General features: G+C 48.8%; 1 protein-coding gene across 4 annotated transcripts in view; it reads left to right on the top strand.

Moving 5' to 3' along the window:
* LOC143362932 (uncharacterized) overlaps positions 1-24,457 on the top strand; it is a 68,928-nt gene that overhangs the window by 8,269 nt on the left and 36,202 nt on the right. For all 4 annotated transcript variants that reach the window (XM_076803453.1, XM_076803452.1, XM_076803451.1 and 1 more), the window contains exons 2-3: positions 18,229-18,378; positions 23,051-23,147. In XM_076803453.1, coding sequence (XP_076659568.1) covers positions 18,229-18,378; positions 23,051-23,147 — 247 coding nt within the window. The remainder of the gene's footprint in view (positions 1-18,228; positions 18,379-23,050; positions 23,148-24,457) is intronic.

Raw genomic sequence — 24,457 nt, 5'->3', positions numbered from 1 at the left:
TCGGGACACGCCCTTAAAGAGCGATGATGCACGGACGGCCACAGTGGCGGCCCAAGCGAAACGTTCGCCCGGGCGGCTAACTTCGAGGGCACAAAGGGCCGAAGTTCTCGTCTTGGATGGTGACTTTGCCTTGGTAAACAAGTTAGGCGAAGAGCAAAGCATCCAGTCGTCCAACAATAGGCTCCGCCGTGCAGTTTGCGTTAGGACGGTAGTCCGCAAATTGAGAAATATTCCTCCCTCGGGTTCCGTTTCGTGGAAAGTTTGTTTAAAAGTCGGTAACTCGGTTCTACAGCTGTTCGGAGAGCTGTTGATCGCCCGTTCAAGGATTAGTAGAATTTCTTGGTCAAACAACGAACCAGCCAACGTTCAATTCCGTTTCTCCCGCAGACGCGACGCGTAATGTTTCCGCGCTGAATGCGTGTCATCCCAGGCCACGAGTCTAACCGCTTATAAATCATGCTTTGAAGGCATGTGCGCGCATAAGCTACCAGCGGGTTAATGAGGAAGTGACTTCCACTGTGTTCGCTCAGCGTTATTTGTACAGCAGCCCAGGTTTTGCTGTGTTGACGGTCCATGACACTCCCCTCGGGCTTCTTCTTGCTGTTATTATTATTGTTCGGACCAAACGCTTACGCAAACGTGACTGAACTCGTCCGTACGTCCGCCGTGCCCCGTTAACCAAGCATAGTGCTCAACAAAACAGTTTTACAGAACTTGAAACGTAACTTCCGCGCGAAACCATTTTGCGTTTCGATGAAATATAAATCGAATTTCACTGGAAAAAGACGAGAAATTTTCTTTTAAGAATTCCCTGGGGCTCGATACCGATAACGCTCGATCGAGTCGGAAAATTTCGTTCCCTTTGCCATCGAGCTCGCGACGAAATCGCCGCGCCGCACCCTTAACAACGCGAGAGATATCTAAGGGTGCGCCGGTCCATCGCTCAAAGGGACTGTCATTAAAATCGCAGCGGCGTCCGCGAGACAGATCAATCGTGGACATCGATCCCGCAATCTGTGTCAGATTACTTAATGCGATGACCCGCGGGGAGTTATTTCCGTGTACGCTAAGCTCGCGAAATCGATGAAACGCCGCGATCTATCGTGCTCTTACTCTTTTCTTCTTAACCTAGTGCCGATTGAGAATGCTGTGTTTCCCGAAATTTATAATTCTACCAATAATTTTCGTTAGTCCCCTAAGTGCGGGGCCCCCGGAGCTGGTGCCCTAAGAACTCCTATTGCAATAGTGGCAATTCCTTACCAATTCGGCGTCAAAGGGCGAATTAAGGAAAACGGAGGGATAAATTATGAAATAGGGGGGACCGAACGAATAATTGCTGAGAACCACACAAGCTGAGGAATCGATAGTTGGGGAAGGGATAAACGCACGTTCATCCGAGAAACCTCGAAATACGGTTGAAGAACCTTTGCCTTCGATTTGGCAAAGGAACGGCGGGGCGTAAGGCCGGGAGTAAATTGCGTTTCTCGGTGAATCGGATTTTCAAACGAGACTCGGCGCGCGACGGTTCTCTTTGCAAGATTGGAAGAGTAGGAAAACGTTTCTGCGACCCCAGACACGCGCGCGCGCACACAGACACGCGTCGCCGGAAAAAATGCGTCGGGGAACGAGAGAATCCGGCGCGTTTCGCAACAAAGAACGTCGTCGGGGCGTTTCCGTCGCGCTTTTTTTTTTCGACGCGACGCTCGCAGAGAAAACGTGTGCACGCGTGCAGGCTTTTGAGAGAAATCCTCTTCTGGCGGGCGCGCCGCGTACGTCGACGGACACGAATAAATACATTTAAGTAAAAGCCTGTCGGCGACCGGTTCAATTACTTCCCTCCCTCCCTCGTGGAAATTCATTTCGAATCGACGCGAGCGGGACCGAGCGGGACGCATCTGCGCGATAAGATAGCGCGCGCGGCTGCCAGCTGAAAAAACTCTTTCTCGGACCGTTCGCACGTTCCCACGACTCGCTTTTCCGATAATCCCACCGCGGGCCACGAATCGGTTTATTTTCGGACAAGCAAGCGTCGTGACGTTCTGTCGATCGCAGTCGTCGGATCTGCAGTGAGTGAAAATAGAATTTGAAAATGGTATGAACCATCAAGGTTCATCCACTCAAGAAGAAGAGTTCGGATAAGATTTAGCAAGATGACATCTAACAGATGATCCGCGGTGTCACAGGGTTAGAAATCCTTTGTACCGTTGAGATCGAAGGGATGTTCGAGCATCCAGAAGCGGAAAGAGCTGATCCCGCGAACCGGTCGCAGACACGGGAAGCCAGCACAAATCAAAAGGGGTGAAAGACAGCAAAACTCGTGCTCGTGCCTACATGTAGGTCATGCTCCGGGACATCTGGGTTATGCTGGGGACACACGATAAACTCCACTCTTATTCGGCGTTCTACGATCGATGCTCCCGACCGGCGTTATCGGTGACGTTCCATTCTTCCGCCGCCGACCCGCATTCGTCGGACGGACAGGAGCGAGATCGACGCTCTGGACGAAGAATTAATGGCAACCCGGTGTCCTGTTTTCGTTCGCGCTTTAATTTGGCACCGGCGGAATCACTGTCTTTGCCTCCCAGCATCGGCGAAACCTGTTCTACCAATCCGGAGCCAGCGAACCGCTGAACATTCATTATGTTCTTGAAAGTATGTACCGTTCCATCGAAAAAGCTGGAAGCACACAAAGAATTAATATACGTCGTTACATTTTCTACAAACGACGATGCAACTTTTACCTTTTTGATCTTTGCTATCCATTCACGGGAAAAACACCTTGGCACCGACAATGGATTTTGTTAGTAGACTGAGAAAATGGTCCCTTTACGTTCAATATCCTCGAGCAGTCTTTAGGTCCCTTTTTACCGAACTGTTCTCCAATTTTGTTACGCGGAGCGCGGGTAATAGATTGTTGACTTTGTCTTGGACCACGCCGTTAAGTGGAACGTTACAAATAAAGAGCCACCGAAGGACCTACAAATTCCAGCGGTACGGGGGAAAACGCGCAGACTATCTAAGCGACGTGAAACAAGAACTGTGCAAAGCACCCGGAGTCCCACCGGCGAAAACTTTGCGCGACAATAGAACCACCAGAAGACTGAACACAGAAAGCACCCGCAAGACCTTCCAACACAATAGCCAGTATAATCGTGTCCCGTTGAATGTTCTTGCGACGATGTTGCTGCGGTGGGAATAGCATATTCGCGTTAAACGTAATCAGGGTATAAAGAGCGCCACCAAATTACTAGCGAAGTATCTTTTCGCAATGCGATTAGTATAGCAGTAGTCTGTCGAATATCCATCGGCTAATCGGGCTTGTCGAATCGAAAGTTGGCAGCACCGGAGTCATTCTTTCCTCCGCAAAAGAGGTTTTGTTCTCCGAGAACCATCGTTTTAAGAATTTCCGTCGGCGAACGACGCAGATATTCCCGCAGGACACTTACGCGAGTTTAAGAGGCGCTCATCTATCCCGGGCTGACTTTTTATCGCTACATCGCGCGAGCTCGTAAACAGCCGGCGAAGCTCAGCGTCGGAACAGTTTCTAACACCGTAAAGGAGATCGTGGTGTAGCGGTTCCCGGCGCTGCGGATCGAAAATGCGGCAGGGAAAGTCCACGCTTCAACTCGCCTCCGAAAACCGAAGCCTAAAATGACACAAAACACGATAATAATTAGAACCGTGTTTAGTGGTTTAATTGACGATACGTAGCGCGTCTTCAGCCGCAAGGGCCGTGTTTACAGGCGCTGTCCTTCGACGACAAGGTCAGAAGAAAGTAGCGGCCCTACGCGATCATTGTCACAGCACGGACCCGATCAGCTGAAGACTTTAACGATTTCAAAGCGGGCACCCCTTTCTTTTAGAACGCCCTATATTCGGGACCCTTCCCCTAAAGGGGAACCCTTCCTCCGTATCTCATTTCGAGAGGCATTTGTTTAGTCGAACGGTTGCCACGAATCCAGTCGAATCGGCGAGTCTATAAATAAGCAAGCGCGCCGCATCTATAAATGCGCAGCGTTTGATTAGAGCGACGATACCGGGCGACATGCCGAGATATCAGCGGCGTGTTCCAAAGCTTGATCTGCACGCGCGCGGTTCTCCCTTTAAGGTAGATACACATTTGCCATGGAGTAGCGACGACTGTGTCCCCGAGTGTGGGCGTACCAGTTGTATCGAACGGAATTCACGGTAGCTACGGCTCCAACGATCAATTGATTTCCTTGTAATTGCGGCGGTTGCGTGCGTCAGACGGTGTCCCCTAGACAGCATTACCCACGATTATTGGATAATTCTCTGAATCATTAATGGAATCAGTCGAACAACATTCTATCGTTCCGTTCGTCGAGGAACGTTTAAAGATTTTTACGGTTTACCTTCTAGAAATAAAATCAAAGTTCGTAGACGTTTACATCCCAGCGAAATCGTGCGAAGTCTTTTTGTAAATGTCCCTTAACGGAGACCGGTCGTGGAACTCGCCGAGGAAGCGGTAGCACACATATATTGTGATAATAAATCTCTACGCGAAGAATACTAACGGCGACACGGAAAAATAGGGAAAAGATGCGGCGCTCGCTGTGCACCTAAAACGACCGGTCTACTTAAGATGAAAAATTGTGTGGATGTTATGAAAAGTTTTTACATCTTGAGAGGAGCAGTGCTCTGTTAGACATATGCTGCGGTCGTCTTGCAGATCTGTAAACCGAGAATGCCTTTTGCGCTGTGAACAGGCCTTTATAGATAGCATCGAGCGATTTTTGCTCGACCACGGCGATTCGCGAAGCAGATACCGTTACCCGCCAGGCCGTTTTCCACCCCGGCAACATAATTACCATTGCCACGGTTGATGCATCGCCGCAATTTCTCGACCTACCCCCGGCTCGTCGATTTCGGACTCGATTACGGTTAGTTTTATCGCGAGCGAAACGCGCGCGGCCCCCGTCCGTACTCCCGCGACTATGGTTTAGAATTTGTTCTACGATCCGTTCCCGCCGGATATTGGATTACTTTTTCTGGGGGCTGGAGTGGTCGAAAAAGAAAAGAAGAAAAAACTGACACGCCTCGGGGGACGAGCGTGTTTCCTTGCGACGGGAACTGGCTGGGAAGTTTTCCTGTTCCGCTGCACCGGTCGCCGGTCGCGGACCGATTCCGAACTGAAATCGGGAAGAAGTTTCGAGTCGATACGACGCGACCGGGCTATTGTTTTTATTGCGCCGAGCTTTTATTTTATCAACTCTCCGCGAACTTCCCCGAAACTGTGATTCGTTGCCTGCGGATATTTGCGGGGAAAATGAATGCGAAAGAGTACTAACGTGTACAGAGAGCACTAAGTCTTGAAATTAGTACAGGCAATTTTTATTTTGTAAATCTAGTAATTTCCATTATTAATATTCGATTGGCAAATAAGCAATCTCTGATCCCATCGGAGATGCTCGTTTCTGATTTTTAGAGGATCATAATCTAAAAGATAATCTGAAGGTTGTGAACAAGTGCTTTGATAAAAGTTTATCACGTTTGATTAAATCGACGAACATCTATTCTGATTTGAGGAACATCTCTTTCTCTTGATCTTGAATATTTCCCTTAAACATTGCGATTGCGCTCGCTCAGCTATAATACCCCGAGGCCATTATTCTTGCTCCACCCCTGCATTAGTAATAACAACGCTTAAGACCATGGCTGACGACTGGGACAATTACGTTTCCGACATATACGTGAAGTGTCTTGTTATTTTGTCGAGCGCTGTATATCCTGCTCAAAATTGCGGCATTGCTTTCTGGCCGGGCTAATAGATTATTGCCCCCGGAGTGAAATAATTGGCGGAAAGAAATCAACCAGCGAGAGTGTAGGAAAAACGAGAGACGGGAGGGAGGAAGAGAGGAAGAGAGATAGAGAGAGAGAGAGAGAGAGAGAGAGAGAGAGAGAGAGAAAGGGAGAAAGATGACGGTGCAGAAGCGAGGCGTTATCGAGCGACGGCAACTCATCCCTTCCAGTCTCTCTCTTCCATTCTCCTTGTCTCTCCGCATCTCCACAGCTCTTCTTCACCGCCCCTTCTCTGTCTCTCTATTTCTCGTACTTTCTTTCCCCATTCTCTTCCTCGCGAAGAAGAGACGAGTCTCTTCCACGGGATTTCTCTCCCTCTCTCGAAGTTCCTCTTCGTCCCACTTTTCCCGAAACTCTAGAAATGTCACCCGGGCTTTATCTTCTTTCCTCTATCTGTCTCTTCCTTCTCCCGTTCTGTTTTTCAGCCTCGGCAAGACGTCCCCCCTCTCCCTCTCCCGACACCCTCTCGTTTCTCTCTGAACTTCTCGTGCCTGTCCTCTGTCCCCGGTTCACTCCGCGACTTTCTTTCTTCGCTTTTTGTTATTCCTTACACCCTCCTACGCCTTTCTTCCTCGTTTCATCCTCTTTTTTCCCATGGAGACCGTGCCACCCTCTCTTTCTCTCTCTCTCTCTCTCTCTCCGTCACCTACTCCGCATGACCCTGTTTTCCGTCTCTTTCCACCTCCGCCTCCTACGTACCACTGTTCCACAGTCCACCCCCTCGTTGCTCCACCCCGGTACACGTGCACCGTTTCAACTCACCCTTATCGGCCTGTCTCCCCCGCTCCACCGCCCCCGCACCCCCCACCAAGCGAACGCTCGTACTACAACGTGCAGGGAATGAAGGGTTGCATTCGCGTTTTCCGCTCCCCTGAACACCCCCGCGAACCACCCCGTTCCCCGTCGCGTACCGTCGAGGCTACCCCTAAAGAGCGGTAATGTTGGAAACCCGAATTAGAGACCAATCGACCGGGCTGTACGTTAATAATGGAATATATTTCGATTGTTTCTCCGGCAGCCGGGATTGCTGGCATCGCTGAGTGGACGCCGTTAACGTTAACGTTAACGCTCTGCCCACCGGAAGCCCGCAAGCGGACTTTTCGATAACTGTATCCGAAAGCAGCTTCCAAATTTTCTTTTGAATGATATGGAGAGATGAATATCCCCCATGAATATTAAGATATTCGTGGCTTTTAGAAGCACGACAAATACAGCGGGGTCCTGTTATATTGATTTGGGGTACATATACAGTACAGTGTGGTACAGTGCTAGATTACCATAGTACGTGTCTGGAACCGAATTTGTTAATCCATCATTATTAAGATTGCAAATATGCATGAAATAAGTTTGCAACTAAAAATAGAAAATGGCGTACCGTTTCTTCGTTTGTCCAGGTCACGCCGTGGTCCAGTGAATAAATGGCGTCGTCGCCTTCGGAACCGATAAATGAATGATTAGGATGTATTCACGACGAGAGCGGTGAATTGATTGTGCCAATTTCTCCGAAAGTGCTGTTGCAGTTTTCACGGACGCGGAGTTACTTAATTAGTCGCGTAACCGAATTCACTTGTCACTTTAGCGAATTAATCTTGCATTAGTCGGCCGGCCGACATTTCCACGAACAATAAAACACTAATTGAAGGGATTGCCGGGAATGAGAAGGCAGCGCCACTTTGTACATTTTTCGTTATGCGTCCCATTTCATTAAGAAAATGTGCTACTCTGCTTGCTGTAGAAAGGGGTTGACAAAAGCGCAGCTTTTGGGGCTATCTATCTCTTATAGTTCATGCTATAAACTTACATTTCGCACACTGTAGCTTCATTGTGCTACAGTTATACTATCCATTACTGTGATGATTATATAATTCCAGAAAATGTACTTTTCTTAAATTATTTTAATGGGTAGTTACTTGGTTCCATTTATTGGAATAGTAATGAGATTTTTAAAATTAACACTTGCTAATGGAGCGTTCAAATTGCAATGGTTGGAGCGACCTCTATGAACATGAAAGGACAAAATTTTTAGAGAGCATGCATGACTTACCTCTATCCTTGCGAAAGTACTTTTTACCTTGAAATGGACCCAGCGCCTTCCTCAAGTTAGTGAAAATTCCTGCTTGAACTTCATGGTCTCTGGTCAGCGGAGTCTTGATATCTGGTCTTTCTTCGGTCGCCTCTTCTGCAAGTAAATCTACCTAGTCATTACCCATAAATCCTACATTAACAAACCCTACATCTCTCCAATTCACGGGTGCATAGAACTCCTCGCACAGTCTAGATAGAAAACCTTTGATCTACATTTTCATTACCAAATATTGTCGCTTCTGGTTGTAACGAGGTCGTCGCTTGAACAAACACTACTCTTCAGGGCGTAGGAGGCTCAGACGTTCCGATCGATACGAGACATACAAATCTTTATTTACCTTAGAGAATTCGCTATCAAGGCGTCTAAAACCGAACTGTCTCACAAAGGAGATGCACGCTATGTTGCATCTCCGCTAGTTGGCAGCACCCGCGACAGATACATCTCACCTTGAGTTGTGAGTCTACAATGTGTCTACAGCGAGCCGGAGGTTCGATAAGATTGTGATTATTATTTTGAGTTAATTAATTGAGTCGCAGAAATGGAATCCACTTCTCGTTCCGCGAATTAATCTTAGTCGAGCGGCGGACGGTTCGCTCGCGGATTAAGCAAGCGGTTTTAAGGAAGATAAAGGTACTGCGAATATCCGGGGATCCCGTTTGCGAGGGTAGGTAAAAATTGGCGCGTTACCGCAATTATTGCGGGCGGCCATTAGCGTTACGTTTCGTTTGGTTCGGCGACGGGTCGCGAAAAATTTGCGTTCTTCCTTAGCCGCGGGATAATCAAATTTTACTGGCACGCCGTAAACGGAGTACGAGCAAGAGCGAGGAACGCGCGAGAGGTAACTTTCAGATCTAATTAAACCTTGATACCGTTAGCCGAGGCTCTCTCGCCTTCTCCAATTTTCTTCGCTTATTATGCCAGCTTTAATTGCGCCGCTCGCCGGACAAAAGAGGAATTCCGCAGTATTTTAAATCGCTGGAAGAATAAACCCGATTCTGTCCGTTCCCACCCACACGCTCACACCTGGTAATTAAGGTGAACGCTCGCCGATAATAATTAATAAAGAGCTTAGTTGACGCGGGCAAAAATCGTTGATGGCGACGCTGCGCGTGCCGCGTGCTGATAGCAACGCTGATAAGCCTGTGCCCTGGAAATGCAAACGAGTTTCGGCATTATCAACAACTATTTCGGAACGTGGTATAAAAACAGAAAGAATAATAATAACTTGGAATTATATTATCCAGATAAGAATTGAACGAACGGGGGAGAAGATGAATGCGTGGGTCGGTTCTTTTTTGGATTCTTAAGTAGCAGTTCTGAATAAGAAGTAGCGAATAAACTGACCGAGCGTTTTATCGAAATCAGCTTATCTTAATTGCAAAATGCTTTTTACCTTGGCACATTAACGCGGCGACTGCCACGCGAATTTCTTACGTTTCAGCGGCTAATAAAATGCGCTATCATATTGTGTAGACAAGAATATGGCATCCTACTTGATAAAATTCAATTGATTTTAGTATCTCCCTCGCAATAACGCGTGGAAAACAATTTTTGTTCCAGATGATATCAAGCAACTTTTGCTGAAACAGTTTTTCCCATATTTCACTGTGTTGATATAAAACACCCTGTATAGCAGGGCTTGTGGTTCCGAACGAATGCAACAAGAACGTATTATTATTATTGCATCAGGAGCCGGAGATAGTAAGTATGATAGATGGACAATTTCATCGATCGCGTGGAATATTTTATGCTCGTCGCGCGCGGCCGTCCCGCAGACTCGCTTTCGTATCCCGGCAGCGATCCACGAAAATTGCTGTCTATCGATCCGCGTAAAGCAGCAGTTTTGAAAGATGAGTCCTCTAACGCTGTTGGAAAGGATTCTTATTGGCCAAGAACTAAAGTAATTTATTGTCGCTTCCGGGGAACGGGGGACTGATTTATATAATCGACAAACTAATCTCTCACGGCCGTCGAGCGTCCAACTGCGATCGTGAAATTTCATTTAACATCGGCCACTTGTTACGCCCCATTATCCCCGCCGCTAGACAATAACAAATGCGCTACTATTCTTTCCCATTTTACAGTTTGTGGAACGTCCGCAGACCCACGAGGGCGCTCGTTGCTGCAATTACGGAAAGTCGGCGAATTATTTCGCGTGTCTAGGGTGTGCAACGGCGCTTAGAACTTGGCGACGACCGTTCTTTAAACCGTTGAATCGACTGGCTCGCCGAGCCGGGGGTAGAAGGGTTAATCGTCGCGCCGATTTAATCTGACTCCGAGCTAAATGGAATTAAACGAAAGGGAGCTTCGTTAAACACGAGCTACGACGATGCTCGATATAATTGTCTTTCGCGATTACCGAAGCCGAAGATGTTCCCGAAGATGTCGCGACAACTTGACACGGTTTTCACTTTAGCGATTCGTAACCTTCGTTGAATCGGCTAGCGTAGACGGAAGAATTCGCGTAGATTTCGTCTGAGAGAGCGCTTCCTGTTACGGGAAGACGCGTCCCCGTGAAATGCCCAACATTAATTAGTTTGCAAACATGTAACTCGTCAGAGCCGACGTAAAAGAGAATCGGGCCGAGGTTAGTCGGCCGTCCCGCCAGGAAACAACGATCCCGGCGAACGTGTCCTTAATTGGTTCGGTTCCCGGCGGAGCAGATCGGCCGTTCGGCAATGTCCCCGGACACCGGAAGTGTTTCGTTGTTCCGTCCGGGTTCCGTTCTCTCCTCCGCGGTGGAAGAGAGGGAACAGAGCAAGTCCAGGGAATCGGCTCCGGGTCGGCTCGCTTTAAACCTCGAAACGGATTTCAGGATGCTCGGACGACAAAGGCCCTCTCTCACGGTCGATCGATAACAGCCCCCGTTGACTTCGACGACAAAGGGAGGGTCGTAACGGGGGTGAGGGGTTACAGAGAGAAGGCGGACACTTTGATGGAAGACTTTTTACTGGTGAAACGGGCCACGATAGTCCCTGGGCTCGCGCCCAACCCCCCCCCCCCCCCCGGTGTCCCAGCGATCGTTAAAAGCTCTGCGAAAAGAGTTTCTTCAAGTTCCCTACCTCGAAACCCGGTCCGTACTACCCTGTCTTCGAGTTTTTATGAATGAACTTCGGCCTACCAGCTCTCCTCTGTACTGGCTGTCACTGTATGTCTCATTCTAGGAGGACTGTGTCGGAATTCGTGCACTATGCATTTCATCGTGCTCGCAGAGAAAGAATTCATTTGGACTGAGCAGCACTGGCTTTCCAAATCGATACTCGGACAGCGAAATTCTTGGGAACCTCGTGATTCATGAACGCGAAGCTCGCGGGGGAAGGGAAAGTCGAGCGCGAGCCCCGATATTAGAACGCAAACGTAGAAACCAGTCCCTCGGTTTCTTGGGGTCGACGTACCTCAGATCGATCTTCCGAGCGAGAACCGAGCTTTGCCAGGCGGGGTCGCCGCGAAAGCCCCGCACAGTCTCCTCTCTGGCAACGAAACGTTCCTCGTTCCTCCTTGGGAAACGCGGTTTCTTCTCGATCCACCAGGGTAGTAAGGGGCGAGGGTACAGTAAGACGGTCAAAAATGCCCTTGGTCCAAACTGAACGACCCTAGAACCACTCGATGCACAATTTGAACCCCACCTCTTGACCCAAAGAATGGAGCAAAATTTCAAAAATTAGTTCTTGGCCTATTTTCCCAGTGCAGTCGAAAATTCTGTACAAAGGTTGGAAAGTTGTATTTTTCCAAAAGATCTGAAAGTTTGAAAAAGCGTCCTACCATTTTCAAAGAATGGAGGAAAATTTCAAAAATTAGTTCTTGGTCCATTTTCCCTGTGTGATAGAAAATTCAGTAAAAAAGTTGGAAAGTTGTATTTTTCCTAAAGATCTGAAAGTTAAAAAAAGCGTCCTACCATTTTCACGCGTACCGACTCTTTTTCCGCTGACGTTTCACGGTCCCGGGGATCGCCTTTTCTCGTCTGCCATTTTTTCTCTCTGTGTTTTCCTCTTTTTTTCGCCCTCCTCCCACGCAGAACAAAGTTTCGGGGATTGAATCCGCCGACGCGTGCGGAAATCGATGACGTCAAACGCGAAGGACAGCGGCGCGAAACGTAAAACCGCGACGTTGATTCCGAACGATGCAAATTCCGGCGACCTAATTCCCGCGATTTTCTCTGACCCCATTCCCGCTGCGTATGTGGGTCACCGTTCCATTTAAACGAGCCATTACAACGCCGACGCCGGGCATTATATGTACCTCGCCAGCGGAAAAGAACCGTTCTCGTGTCCCTGCCGTTTTCCGTGCCGTTCCGTTTTGTCAACAGTGAATTAAAGGGTCGCGCTCGGTCAGCAATGCAGAGGAATTCGATCTTCAACCGACCGTGTGTAGTTGACGATCCGAACAAATGCTGACTTTTAGAAGCTTTACCGATTTTCTAATGTTTTGCCGTGACTCCATTCAGACGCGAATTAAATGCAATTACAAATCAACGTTTGGCGACCTGTTCCGTTTGCGCACTTGATAAGTTCGAGTCTTGTCTAGTTACTCGGTACGATTACCCAGTTTTTAAAGCCATAACTTCTGGCGTGCTTTCCGGTTTGCGTATGCTCCCGACACCCAGTGACGCGTGGTCGCGCGAAACCATAAGCTTTCGGCGAGCAAAGTCACCTGAATAAATCAGATTGCCGGCCGGGCTTAACTGTATCACCATTGCGGCGATAAACACGAGTTTTATCGAACTTTCAAACACGAAGAATCGCGCGATGTTTAACGACCGCAATGCATTCTGGACACGCGCCCGTTCGCGCGAGCGCCAGCACGCTCGGCTATGCTCGATGCATATCTAATGACCTTTGCCCGTACCGAAAAAGAAAAAGGGAATTATTAAAAGGCATGCACCGCTCGAAACAGATCGATTTATCGTGCAACGACCCTCCGAGCTGGAAAATCAAAGAGGCACAACAGCTTTGCGCCTCGGTGAAAGCACATGCTGCATTTCGCGACCCATTTCTACCTTTTCTTAGAAAGCTCGTTATCGCGTGGCGAGAACTCGCGCGCGACCGACAGCTTTCCGAGAAATCACTTTTACGGCTCTTTTCGCGACAAGGACGAACGCCGAAAAAACGACGACGTTTTATCGACTTCCTTTCGGATGCCCGTTTCCGAACCTAATCTCGAATTCTACGATTTCTTCGCGACTCGCCGCCTCGTTAACACGCTCGCTTTCCGCACCTCCGAGCTTGCAACAGGGAACAATAGCATCTTTATTAGCTATAAACCTTGAGAACTGGTCACACTTTCTGAGAAGGAAGGATTCGGGCCAACATGGTACCTTCGTTCCGATTTGAGTTGATGCCCGGGACCCTGGGACCCATTCGAACCTGTCTGGCCCGAATCTAAGCCCGATTCGGGCCCCGTGTACTGCCATAATTATTTCCACATGTCTGCGCACTCCGACGCGACAGAGTAAAAATATTAAAAGCCGAAACAATTGTGTATTCCAGCGCCGGTCGTTTCGGGGAACTCGTAGGCTTTCCGTGTCCGATGAATAAAAAATAAATGAAAAGTGGCGTGATGATCCGCGAGCGTGGGCGTCGTTAGGATCGCCCTGGGGAATCGACTGGGTGTAGGTTACAGGGTGTCGCATGTTCTGGTTTCGAAACGATTAGCCTTCGATTAACCCTCGACGCGGAACCCGATCTCGGGGGTGCGATTGGTATCGTCCATCGACACACTTATGCCCGCGGATCGAACGCGGAAGGACGGAGGAAGAAGGAAGAGGAACGAGAAAAGGGGCACGAAGGAGAACGAGCTCTCGGCGAGGAGGAGGAGGAGGAGAGGGAGGGGGGTTTAAAGTTTAAACGAAGCCCTCTTAAGACAAGATCCTATTAACGATCGCGTAAACCCTATCTCGCGGCGGTTCTTCTTACACCGGGCCGGGAGTAACCCTGTCGTGAAAACAACCGGCCGTCCCTTGTCCGAGTTAATGGACGCCGACGAGCTGCCAAAACGATTCTTCGTTGACGGCGCACCGTCACGATCGCGCACACTCTCGCGTATCGACAATCTATCGACGGAGTGCCGCACGGTCGATTTTACCGTAAAAGATTGTAGCAGACGACCGTTTTCAAATCTACAATCAACCGAACACTTGTTCCATCCGGAAGGTAACATGTTAACGCCTTCAGACATGAATAATCTCGGGATTAACCTTCAGACCACCGGCAAATAACGAGTACATTTACTCCGAGAACTAATGTACAGGGTGGGACGATGTTAAGTGGGGTCTTTTGATGTCGGAACGATTAGTTTAGGGAAAACAGAGACTCGAGACGACGGGGGTGGCGTGTTCTTATGAAAGGGTTGTAAAACGATATTGGTCCTGAAGGGAATCGGTGTTTATTAATGATTCTGTTCGACAAACGAACGGGATCCATGAAAAACGGGCACAAACGAAAGAACGGACGACGAAACAGCGCTATCTCGCGTGACCTAAATTGAATACGCCCCTCGCAGCGCGAACCTTGTTACGAACTTCCCCGTGCAAACAACCGAACCGAGAGGAACAATGAGAGACGGACTGTAATAAAACGTTGACCCCGTGCCTCTCGCGTAATGCGGTCCGTTTTAGTGGAACGGTGGTCGAGTCTCGGGGGAACCGAACTCCAAACCTGGTGCGCTTGATCCAACAGGGACCGCATTGTACATAGCATTATCACGTGTGTTGAAATGTTTTTAATACTTGCTAACAACGCGTCGCCCGTGTACGTTCTACCAGTAGTTCAGCTGGAAAGGGTGTTCAGAAAATTCAATGCCAAAGGAATGAAGAAAATTTTGTTTTCGGCAATTGTCGTCTCACCTTCGTGACCAATCAATGAATTTATTTAACATCAATTTGATCTCTCGCGGGACTGAATGTTTAAACAGTGCACGCGCACCGGTTAACATACATTTCCCTTCGTCGGTGTAGCGGTAATAAACGAAGTTACTCGACTATGTTGCGAGAGCAGGTTTTTACTGGTTCTCTTGAAACAGTAAACACATTTATAATCTTTTAGAAAATTCCACTGTTCCGTTTATGCTTCTACATGGTTGTGTTCGTAAAGTTTACGCTTTATACGGGACCTAGTTGCGTGTTCGGAAATTCTAGGTTTATTTGCAGAGGCATTACAGTGAATTATGTTTCGTGACAAGTAGAGTGTAATGCGTTTATGAAAAATGTGGCTAGAAGATATACAAAACGGAAAACATTAGAAGAATTTGAAAATATTATTTTATCATTCTCAATCTATCTAAGCTTGTTACTAAACACGTCCAAGATTCCCTATTAGCAAGTAACTTCCTTTAAAACTTACATATTTAATTAACTCGAATTTACAGTAACCACGAGATCCACGTAGAAATTACACGGGGTGTGAAAGCAGTTTTTCCAGCGCAGCGTAGCCGACAAATGAATGCAGCGGTGCCCGAGACTGCACGTCCGTGCTCAAGTGACAATACTTCCAGGTCTGTGATTACGGGTTAATAGAGACTTTGCGTACACCGACGGCTATAATAGTCGTCTCCACCCCACCGCAATCGCTCCACGCTAATGACCGCCGCGAGTGGATGGACAGATATTGCGAGCGAGGGCGAATCTCAGATTTCATCTTTCCAAAAACAGACCATACCGATGCTCCGCAATTTCAGCGAGCCGTTGCCAAACGTCAGCACCGCATCATGGTGCCCTCCTGCGTCACCAAACTGCCTCGAACACATTTCTTTCTGGATCTCCGAAGAACGGAAGAAAAGCGGCACACTGCGTATAGTCGAATCATGTTTGTCGAGACAATTTGCCCGTCGAGTAGAGGACGAACGCGTGATCGAGGTGGTCGGGTTAAAAGGATAGCGACAGGATCGCATAAATCCAGAGATTTGACCGGGTGTATGGCATCAATTAGCCTAGCGCGAGAGAAGTAGGCTAGGCGGTGGGAACAAGGGAATTCGGCCATGGCTTCTCGTGGGGTGATTTCGTTATGGGGGTAACTGACGTCACCGGGGGTTGGCGTGGAGGGGGAGCTCTGTTCGACCTCCATCCCCTAGCTTGTTCCGCGAGGCTGCTTCCTCGTACGCGAAATCAGGTCGATCCGCGTTATCGAACGCCTCTGCTTCCGGTGGAAGGTCGTCCTCTCCGAATATCGCCGCCTTCGCTTCGCGGAGCCATGTTGCGCTGCGAAACCCTCGTTAACCCGATGGCTTACGAGCTGCTGAAATAATGATAATAATATCCGCGCCCAGCACAGATAACACAACGTTTCCCGCACGATTTAATAAAGTCAGGGAATAAGGGGTCGAAAAGCGTCGGGTGGCTGAATTAACTCCGTAAAGTGCAAGACGCATCGAAGACGGCCACCTGGGACAATTTCGCGAAGGGCGAACTTCGAAGGAGCTTCCGAGGGCAAAGTATCCAACGCAATCTACGGCTGCTCGTGATCACGAAGACGGCGTCTGGCTTTTCGCGGCTAGCGTGGCATTTGCACGCGTGCTGGCGAACCCTCGCGGCGGCGCCGTCATTAACGGTACCTAACGAGCTGAACCACCGGGACCGTGGAACTACCGAGGGCACAGGCGAAGAAAGAGAGTATGGCGAAATAAAGAAGGAGCAGCGCGGCGGATTAAAATGAAAGATCCGGCCGATGTAAATAACAGAGCGCGCGGAATAAAATAGTGTGCACAGTATCCGCGGACAGAAAGATTGCAAAACGGAGTTGGCCGAGGTAAATTGAAGGCTCGGCGGGGGGAGGGGTAGGGTCCTCCCTCGCTAGGAGAGTTAAGGGAAAAGTATTATAAAAGATGCGCCGGTAAAAAGCCGGGGAAGATAGGGGAACTGAGGCAGGAAGGAAATATCCGAACCGTGGCGTAAAGACGCCGGTGAAAACGGGTGGGAAAAGCTTTTTCCCGAGTCGCGACTCCGAAAGGAACACGTAGATACGTATATATATACACCGGGATCGAACTTCCGCGGAAACATTGCCTTTGCCCGCCTCGAAAGGTTTCGTGCACTGTTCCGCGGATACAACCGGCGTCCTGGAAGGCTCCTTTCCAGCCATCGTAATCGCCTTTCACCACCACGAAAACGGCCGATTCCCTTCCTTCGAGACGACGCCGCGTGTTGCTCGCAATCTTATTCCGTCCCGTGCCATTCTCCGAACAGAACGCGTTTATGCGCTCCTACGCGATCGAGCTCGAACGGCAATGGGACAGCTTTCGGCTAACGCCTTCCTCGCACGATGAAATTTTTTCTGCTTGCATTTGCGATCAAAATGAATATTCGTTCCTTTCAATTGCGTCTCACCTATTTACGACCGTCTTCTTCCTACAGTCTTCACTAGATACCAGCAGTGTCCTCCGTTTACTCCTGACAGAAGAACCCTTCCGAGCGACAAAAGAAATCGTCTCGACGATGTGATTCGCGCGGAGTGAAATCGGGCGATAAAATACAGACAGAACGAGGAAACGTCCCATGAATTCCACTTTAATCCGGGGATTCCCCGTTCGCGTTTCGCAGCCCGTACAGCGCCGACGATAAACTGAAACAATGAAATTCGAGGAGATTACCAGGGGAGGCAAGGAATCGAAGGTTTCCGTGATCGAAACGAACGGCGGAGAACCGCTGGTCTATGCGAACGGGGTTAAGCGCCGCGGCATTTTTTATTGGGTTAAGCACGAGCAGATCGCGTCTGGCGATTAATGCAGCGGGGGAATAAATCGCGGATTAAACTGTGCAGTAAGTTTGTCGCATGTATTACAGCAACTCGCTGAATCTCGGTGGTTCTTCACACGCGACGCAATAAAGTCGCTGTTGTTGGTAACAACGTCGATAACGGTCGCTAACGTAGGCGTGTTCTCCTTGGGAGTATAATTATCGATTCCGGGGTGGGGGTGGGGGGTCCTCCGAAAACAAGAGAAACAAGCGCGCGGTCACTTTGACCGGATCTTTCTTGCAGGCGAATGTTTTCCTCGTTTTCCTCGTCGAGTCGTGACGGCTTCCTATCGATCCGCTTATCAGTTTCATGCCCGAGGTAGTTTCACGTGGCGTCGAGTGTGCAATTATTCTCGTAAAAGTGTATTTCCATGGGACAACAAGCCCGACGGAAGCCGGTCGACCGTACGCCGGGCAAATTACGGGGAGGGGAAGTGGAACGATCGCCGATTCGTCGAGGATAAATTGCCGACCCTCATCCACCCCCAACCAACCCCCGTCCGCACCCCTGTGCACGCTCGTCGGACACACGCAGAGACACGTGTGTTTGGTTTTCCGTTTTCGAACGTGAGTGAAAACATTTCCTTTCCCGTTGCAGAAACAAAGCATGATGGTGCGCCAGCTGGAAGAGGAGCTCCGAATGAGGATGCGAGGGCCGAGCGTCGAGCTGCAGCAACAAATGGAAGTTTTGTACAACGAGAACGAGCATCTGACCAGAGAGATCGCCATACTTCGCGACACGATAAAGGTAAGTCTCCTGCAATTGGATTCGGTGTCGTCGATCGACGAAGCACGCATCACGGGTCGCGCCTCATCGTCTCGCGTAACATTGCGCGCGTCGAAATCACCGATATTTGCGACAATGTCGGATCGATTCCCGAGCATTTATATTTTGTCTTTCGCGACGCCCGAAACCCGGAGGATCTTCCCTCCGGAATACAAACTTGACCCTTTGCACTCTTGAAAGACCAAGATCTTTATTTAGCCTTTCTTAGCCATATCTAGAGAATGCGAAAACAACCCTAAAATTTCGGGGGTGTGAAACACAGTGTTTTGAGATACCTTGAGATCTAGGGAATCCAGAAAATATTTTAGAAAAAGTTAAATAACTCTTTATTTCTATTTATTTTTAACTCCTATATAGTTTCACACTTGAAATAATTAATTAATCGTATTAGGTACAGTCGGAAGACAAAAGGGACATTGGAATCGCTGGATTAGCAATCGAGTGCAAAGGGTTGACGAGTGTTAGCGATAAATTAACATTTAAGGAGCAGATGTCTGTTTTTTTTTTTTTTTTTGGTAATCGTCTACATGATCGTTAGACAGTCACATTTTAGGAGACACCTGTTCACTCAGTCAAGATCGCAGCGCAATTGACACACGGGCATGCGCACAAGTACTGGAAAATAGATTCATAGTGTTGCGTAGTCAAAAGTTGTCCGGTCCGTCTCGAGTCGCTGTGCTCGACGGGCCCCAGGAACTCGCAGTTCCTGCAAGACTTTCAAGGTCCTTCTGTCGAGACCTTTGGAGGATCTTCCGTTCCCTCATCTTTGTCCTGCATCTGTTCCCACATCTCTTCCCTCATCTTTTTCTCATATTCTCCCTCATCTATTCCCTGCGCTTCACCGCACTTCCCTAACACATTCTCTTAATCCCTGTTTCTTCTCTTTTCCTTCTCGCCCTTTCGTTCTTTCTAGGTAAGCTAAAGGTTCTGAGATCCTTGGAGGGACCTCCGAAGGTCTCAATAAGCCCCGAAGTACCCAAAGATCTCTAGAGATCCTTTGAAAAACCTCGAATGACGTTCAGAGGTCTGCAGTGATCCTTGAAGATCCTCCAGTGACCTCCACAAGGACCTGCCAGAGCCCTCAGAGATCCAGAGAAACCCGTCAAGAATTTCGAATTCCACCACGCCTGCGCAAAAGCGTGTAGCGCAACCGCAAGACACGGTTAAAAGAGTAACATTTGTTCAATTCGTTATTTATTTTCAGCGTGTAACGTGCCGATTAACGGTGTAAGCGGCCGAGAAAAACTGTCTCTCGCTTTTTTGAGAATTTTGTCCGCGCCTATTTGGCAGCGAACGTGTGGGAAGCAGCGACTAATCGAAACGAAACGTTCAACGAGAACGAAGGAAGGCCTCTTGGAAGAGCCGGTGTGTGCGATTGATATGCGCGCGCGGGGGCGCATTTGAGAAGCGGCGATCATGCGGCCACGACCAGCTGCAATCGCGTTATCCCGAAGATTAATAATCGGAGACTGTATAAGCTCTGGGACGATCGGTGGATCCGCTTTAATCAACGTTTTGACAGAGAACAAGCGATTTAGCTTGGGGCGGAATCGTTCAGGTTAATCCCAGCGGCGCGGTTTGACGGACGCCTGGATCGTCGCGCGAACTCCCGTAACCGAAATAGACAAGAGGTTTAGGTAGGTGTCTTGTTCGAGGTAAACGACCGATTGTCTGCCGACGGTTCGCGATGCTTCCGGAAATCTTGGCAACGGGTATCACCCAGCCGCAATAACTCCGGTTAAGTCTGCCACCAGTGGCGCCGAATGCGATCCCTGGTTCCCTCGAATAACGCTGGATCAATAAACGGCCACGGAACACGCGCCCGCCGCCTTGTTCGACGACGGAATTAGATCGCGCCCAAATAAACCCCCGGTGTTTTCCCGATATTTTCAAGATTCCACGGCGAATTGCTCCGCCCTATTTCGTAGATCGCTCTATCGAAACCCTCGGCCACCCTCAACGGGTTACACACACCAATTCAACGACATTCAACAATTTCACACAGCCTGGTGTCCATCTATCTTGAGACATCCTGCAAACAACGCAGTTTTTCCAACGATACAAGTATACCGAGGGGGTCCTGTCATAGTCTTTTAAATATTCAGTAGTTTGTCTCAAGAGTTGAGTCCTTTTCTCCTGAGAATATAATGACCTTCAATGACCCCCTCGATAGCCAAAACTTTCATCCGGAAAATTTCGGGAAAAACTGTGTTGTTTAGGAGATGTTCTTCCGTTTTAATGATTGTCACGTTTCCGGTTGACTGTGTGTGTATGTGTGAGCACGTGGAAGACATTATGCCGCACAGCTAGGAGAGTTAACGAGCAAGAATGGAACTGTGTCGAAGGGCGTTCCGGAGGGTCACTTATCCGGCAGCTGGACGGAACGGAGAGCGGCGCGTCGAAACGGATCGATCGAACGAAGACCGGGCAATCTTATCGCAGTCGGGTATCGATCGCGGGGCTCGTTCCAAATGTATTATCGGTGCATGGGCACCGGACCAGAGGAAAGTTGAAGGACCCTTTCCGAATCGTCGGTGTTCGACGGGGGCCGATTGAAAATTGTACCGAACGAGCGAACACTGGCCGCGGCCGCGGCCAAATCGTCGCGCAGACAGGTCAAACGTGCAACGCACTGGAAGCAACTGGTCGCCTTTGGCCACGCGCCAAATTATGCAGTCGCTTTCTGGCCGTGTACCCGCGGCCTTTATTATCGAATCCGGCGATCGTGGCCGGGTCCATCGGCTCGAAACCGACCGTTTACTCGCGCGCGACTATTCACCGGATCGACCCCGCTTCGTCGCGACCATCGATCGAATCCCGACAATATCGTCGCAGAAACCGGGTGCAGCGGTTCGTCACTCGAAAGAGACAACCTGAAGTCTAGAGGAACGGGTGGTAACGTGCCCCCTCCACCCCCAGTTCTATATTTCTTTCTAACATATGATTCATAAGTTTGATGATTTGTGCTCCGTTTCTCCCGCTCGGCTCAACAAAGAATTACGAAAGAATTCATGAGTATTCTACCCAATAGGACACATGACAGTGAATTATTTCAGAATTTTTAGTAATTATCCAAATTTTCCAGGGGGACACGTTACCACTACCTCTCTACCAATTATGATATCGGATCCAGGAAGAAGTCGTAGCTATCCTCTGATTGCGAAACGCTGCGAATCATTGCTGTGTGTGCACCATCGATCGAATCCCAATGCTTGAAGGCCACTCATTGCAACAACATTTCTACAGAAGTCCGATTTCTGCAGCGATTTGTTCGCCGAAAGAGATAACCTGAAGTGCACCAATCATAATATTAGGTCTAGCAATAAGTCTTTCGAGTGTCTAGCATCGCGGATGCCAGACTGCATCAATATTTATATTTACAATACTTATACCCGCACCGTGTGCAATGGTCTGGCCCACGAGTATACAACGCGACTATACTCCGCTTGAATCTTGTATGCAAGGCTAATTCCGTATCGGTGGATCCAGGTTATGCCAGAATGCGCGCAGGGTTTATTCAACAATTCTCGGGAATAATTTATTTGATAACTAGCTGAGCCTTTGCGTGATCGTGCTTAAGGTACTAAAGGGAGCGGAAGTTTCAATTTTAGATGATGCTTGTGAAGCACCGAAAGAGGTGCTCCTGATGTCAATGAAAGGTGGGGCGATGTCAACTGATCGATCTAATCAAATAATTAAGAACTCCTATTCTATACTATACATGCATTGCATCTTGCACGCCGAACGTTCATTTATTCACTTCACGTTATATTATCTGTCACTTCGCCCCTGAATCATTAATCTCTCGTGATGTTGCATACTCGCTGCATACCATTTCTCATGAACATTTATGTTTCTCTGTCCCGTCGTATTTTCTTCTTGTTGCACGCTCCATGTGTGCAACGACGAAGCGTTTATTGATACTATAATCCAGTTAATATCTGCATTGATAGATTGAGTGATTTTTTGAGTAATTCCGTAGCGCCGGCCATCGATGATCACCGCGGCGTTCAGCGTGTTAATTAGACTTTTCGGATTCCAAAGCTATTTTCGAATTGACCCGGAGGAAGGCGGAAGAAAGGGGACGAGGCACGAGTTGTCTTCCTGGAAAATGCTCGATTTGTGTCGCATCGCTGGTAGATAGCGCGAGGCGCTTGACGCCCGTGTAACGAATTTAGACCGCCGCTTTGACGACAGCAACGTAATTAGCCTGGAATTAGATACCCGCTGGCCATCCCCGGTTTTCCTTTTCCGACCGACGCCATCACCGGGAAAAGCGTTACAGTCCGCCTCGGTTTCCCGTGGATGCGCACTTCCGTTTCGCCCGGTCTCGCACTTTTCGTACATGGAACCGTACGTGGAACGATCTAGCGATGAATAACTCTTTTTCAGTTTTTGTTTTTATTGTCCGCGAGGAAAATAAACAACGGATATTACCGTTACCGACATCGTTTTTCACCGGACGAAAAACCGTGTTCGACGGCAGGCGGGCGACTTTTCGCGAACGAGCGGGAACGAGCTTTTCGGTCGTCGCCGGTGACGCGATAAATTTTCGAAATTTAATCAACGGCTGCTACCGCGCCGACCGTGCGCGAGGGATTATTTAGAGCGCGGCACGCTTTTTCTGTTGCAGGAGCTGGAATTGAGAATAGAGACGCAAAAACAGACGCTGCAGGCTCGAGATGAAAGTATCAAGAAGCTCCTCGAGATGCTCCAAAACAAGGGGATGGGTGAGGCATTCCTTTCGAATAATCTTCTCCCCACGCACACGCTGTCATTCCGTTGAGAAACGCGACGATCGCGTGCAACGCTCTCGATTAAAAAACAAAAGACAAAGAAAACGGAGCTGAAGCGAACGGAGCAGCACGCGGGACTAATCACCTTGAATTACGTTTTAGTATAGATTTGTTTCGCTTCAGCTCGCGTTTGGACTCTCATTCGCTGAAACGTTCACCTTTTTAGTGAGCAAGGACCAAAGAGCATTCGTCCTTTACCGATTCTCTGCCAAGCTGCGCATCATTCTACGATTACCGATCTCTGTACGACGCATAGCGCCATAGCAACAGAAACCTTGACTTCATTCGCACCGCTATTCGACAGAGTCTGAACCGATCAATCCCTAGACGCCGCGATTAACCTGTTAACCGGGTCAAGACGAGCGTACACCTCGTCGTTCGACCGGTTACCTTTTCGTTCTTTGAACGAACGTATCGTGATGTAATTTGTCGAATTATACTTCTATCTGTGTCGCGTGTACGGCGACAATGCACTGTCGCATCGATTCAATTTCTTTTTAATTAGATTCCGCAGGAACGGCCGACGAACAATCGCCCGGTTAACAGGTCAATTAAGCGCACAGCAATTTGATCACTCGATCCAACAACGAAAGTCGTTTTACGGCAGCGCACTTCGTTCGCTAGCTACGCTACGAGTGACCGATTAAATCACGCACTCTTCGGCGTGTAGGGTCGAAAGAACAATCGAGAAACAAAAAAATACGAGAAACAGACCAAAAAGAAAAGCGAAAAATGATTCCCCTCCGAGAATGCAACGGCGTGTCCCCGAATAGAGAGAACTTTTGACGGGAGACCGCTTCGAACGACGTGATTAGCAGTCTTACCTTAGAAACCAGTTCGAGTCCCAGTTGCAGAAGTCGTCGGAACAGACCAAAAAAAAAAAAAAAGAAAAAATAAGCCCTTCTGTATGCAGAGAGAAGCGTGAGTTCCTGAGTGAGTTTTGTATCGATCGAAGCGCGTGTGGGCACGGCCGAGTCGGTTCCGCGAGATCGCAAGCCGCGACCCGCGCGAAAGAACCGTTTTCCACGGAGCCATAATCGTAAAGTGGAGGACTCGTGTGTACACATAGATAGATTCGTGTACACGCATAGAGATGCCGGCTAGAAAGCGGAACGCTCGTTGCTCCCCTGGAAGTGTCGTTGTCCGGTACCGTTGCGGCTTTTGCCCCCCGAGATCTTCGGCAAGCTCCGTGAACGAACGGACTCTCTCGTGTCCGGTCAAAAAAAAAACGAAAAATTAAAAAA

The sequence above is a fragment of the Halictus rubicundus genome, chromosome 18 (genome assembly GCF_050948215.1).
Source record: "Halictus rubicundus isolate RS-2024b chromosome 18, iyHalRubi1_principal, whole genome shotgun sequence".
NCBI lineage: Eukaryota > Metazoa > Arthropoda > Insecta > Hymenoptera > Halictidae > Halictus > Halictus rubicundus.
This window is presented reverse-complemented; position numbering and strand designations above follow the sequence as displayed.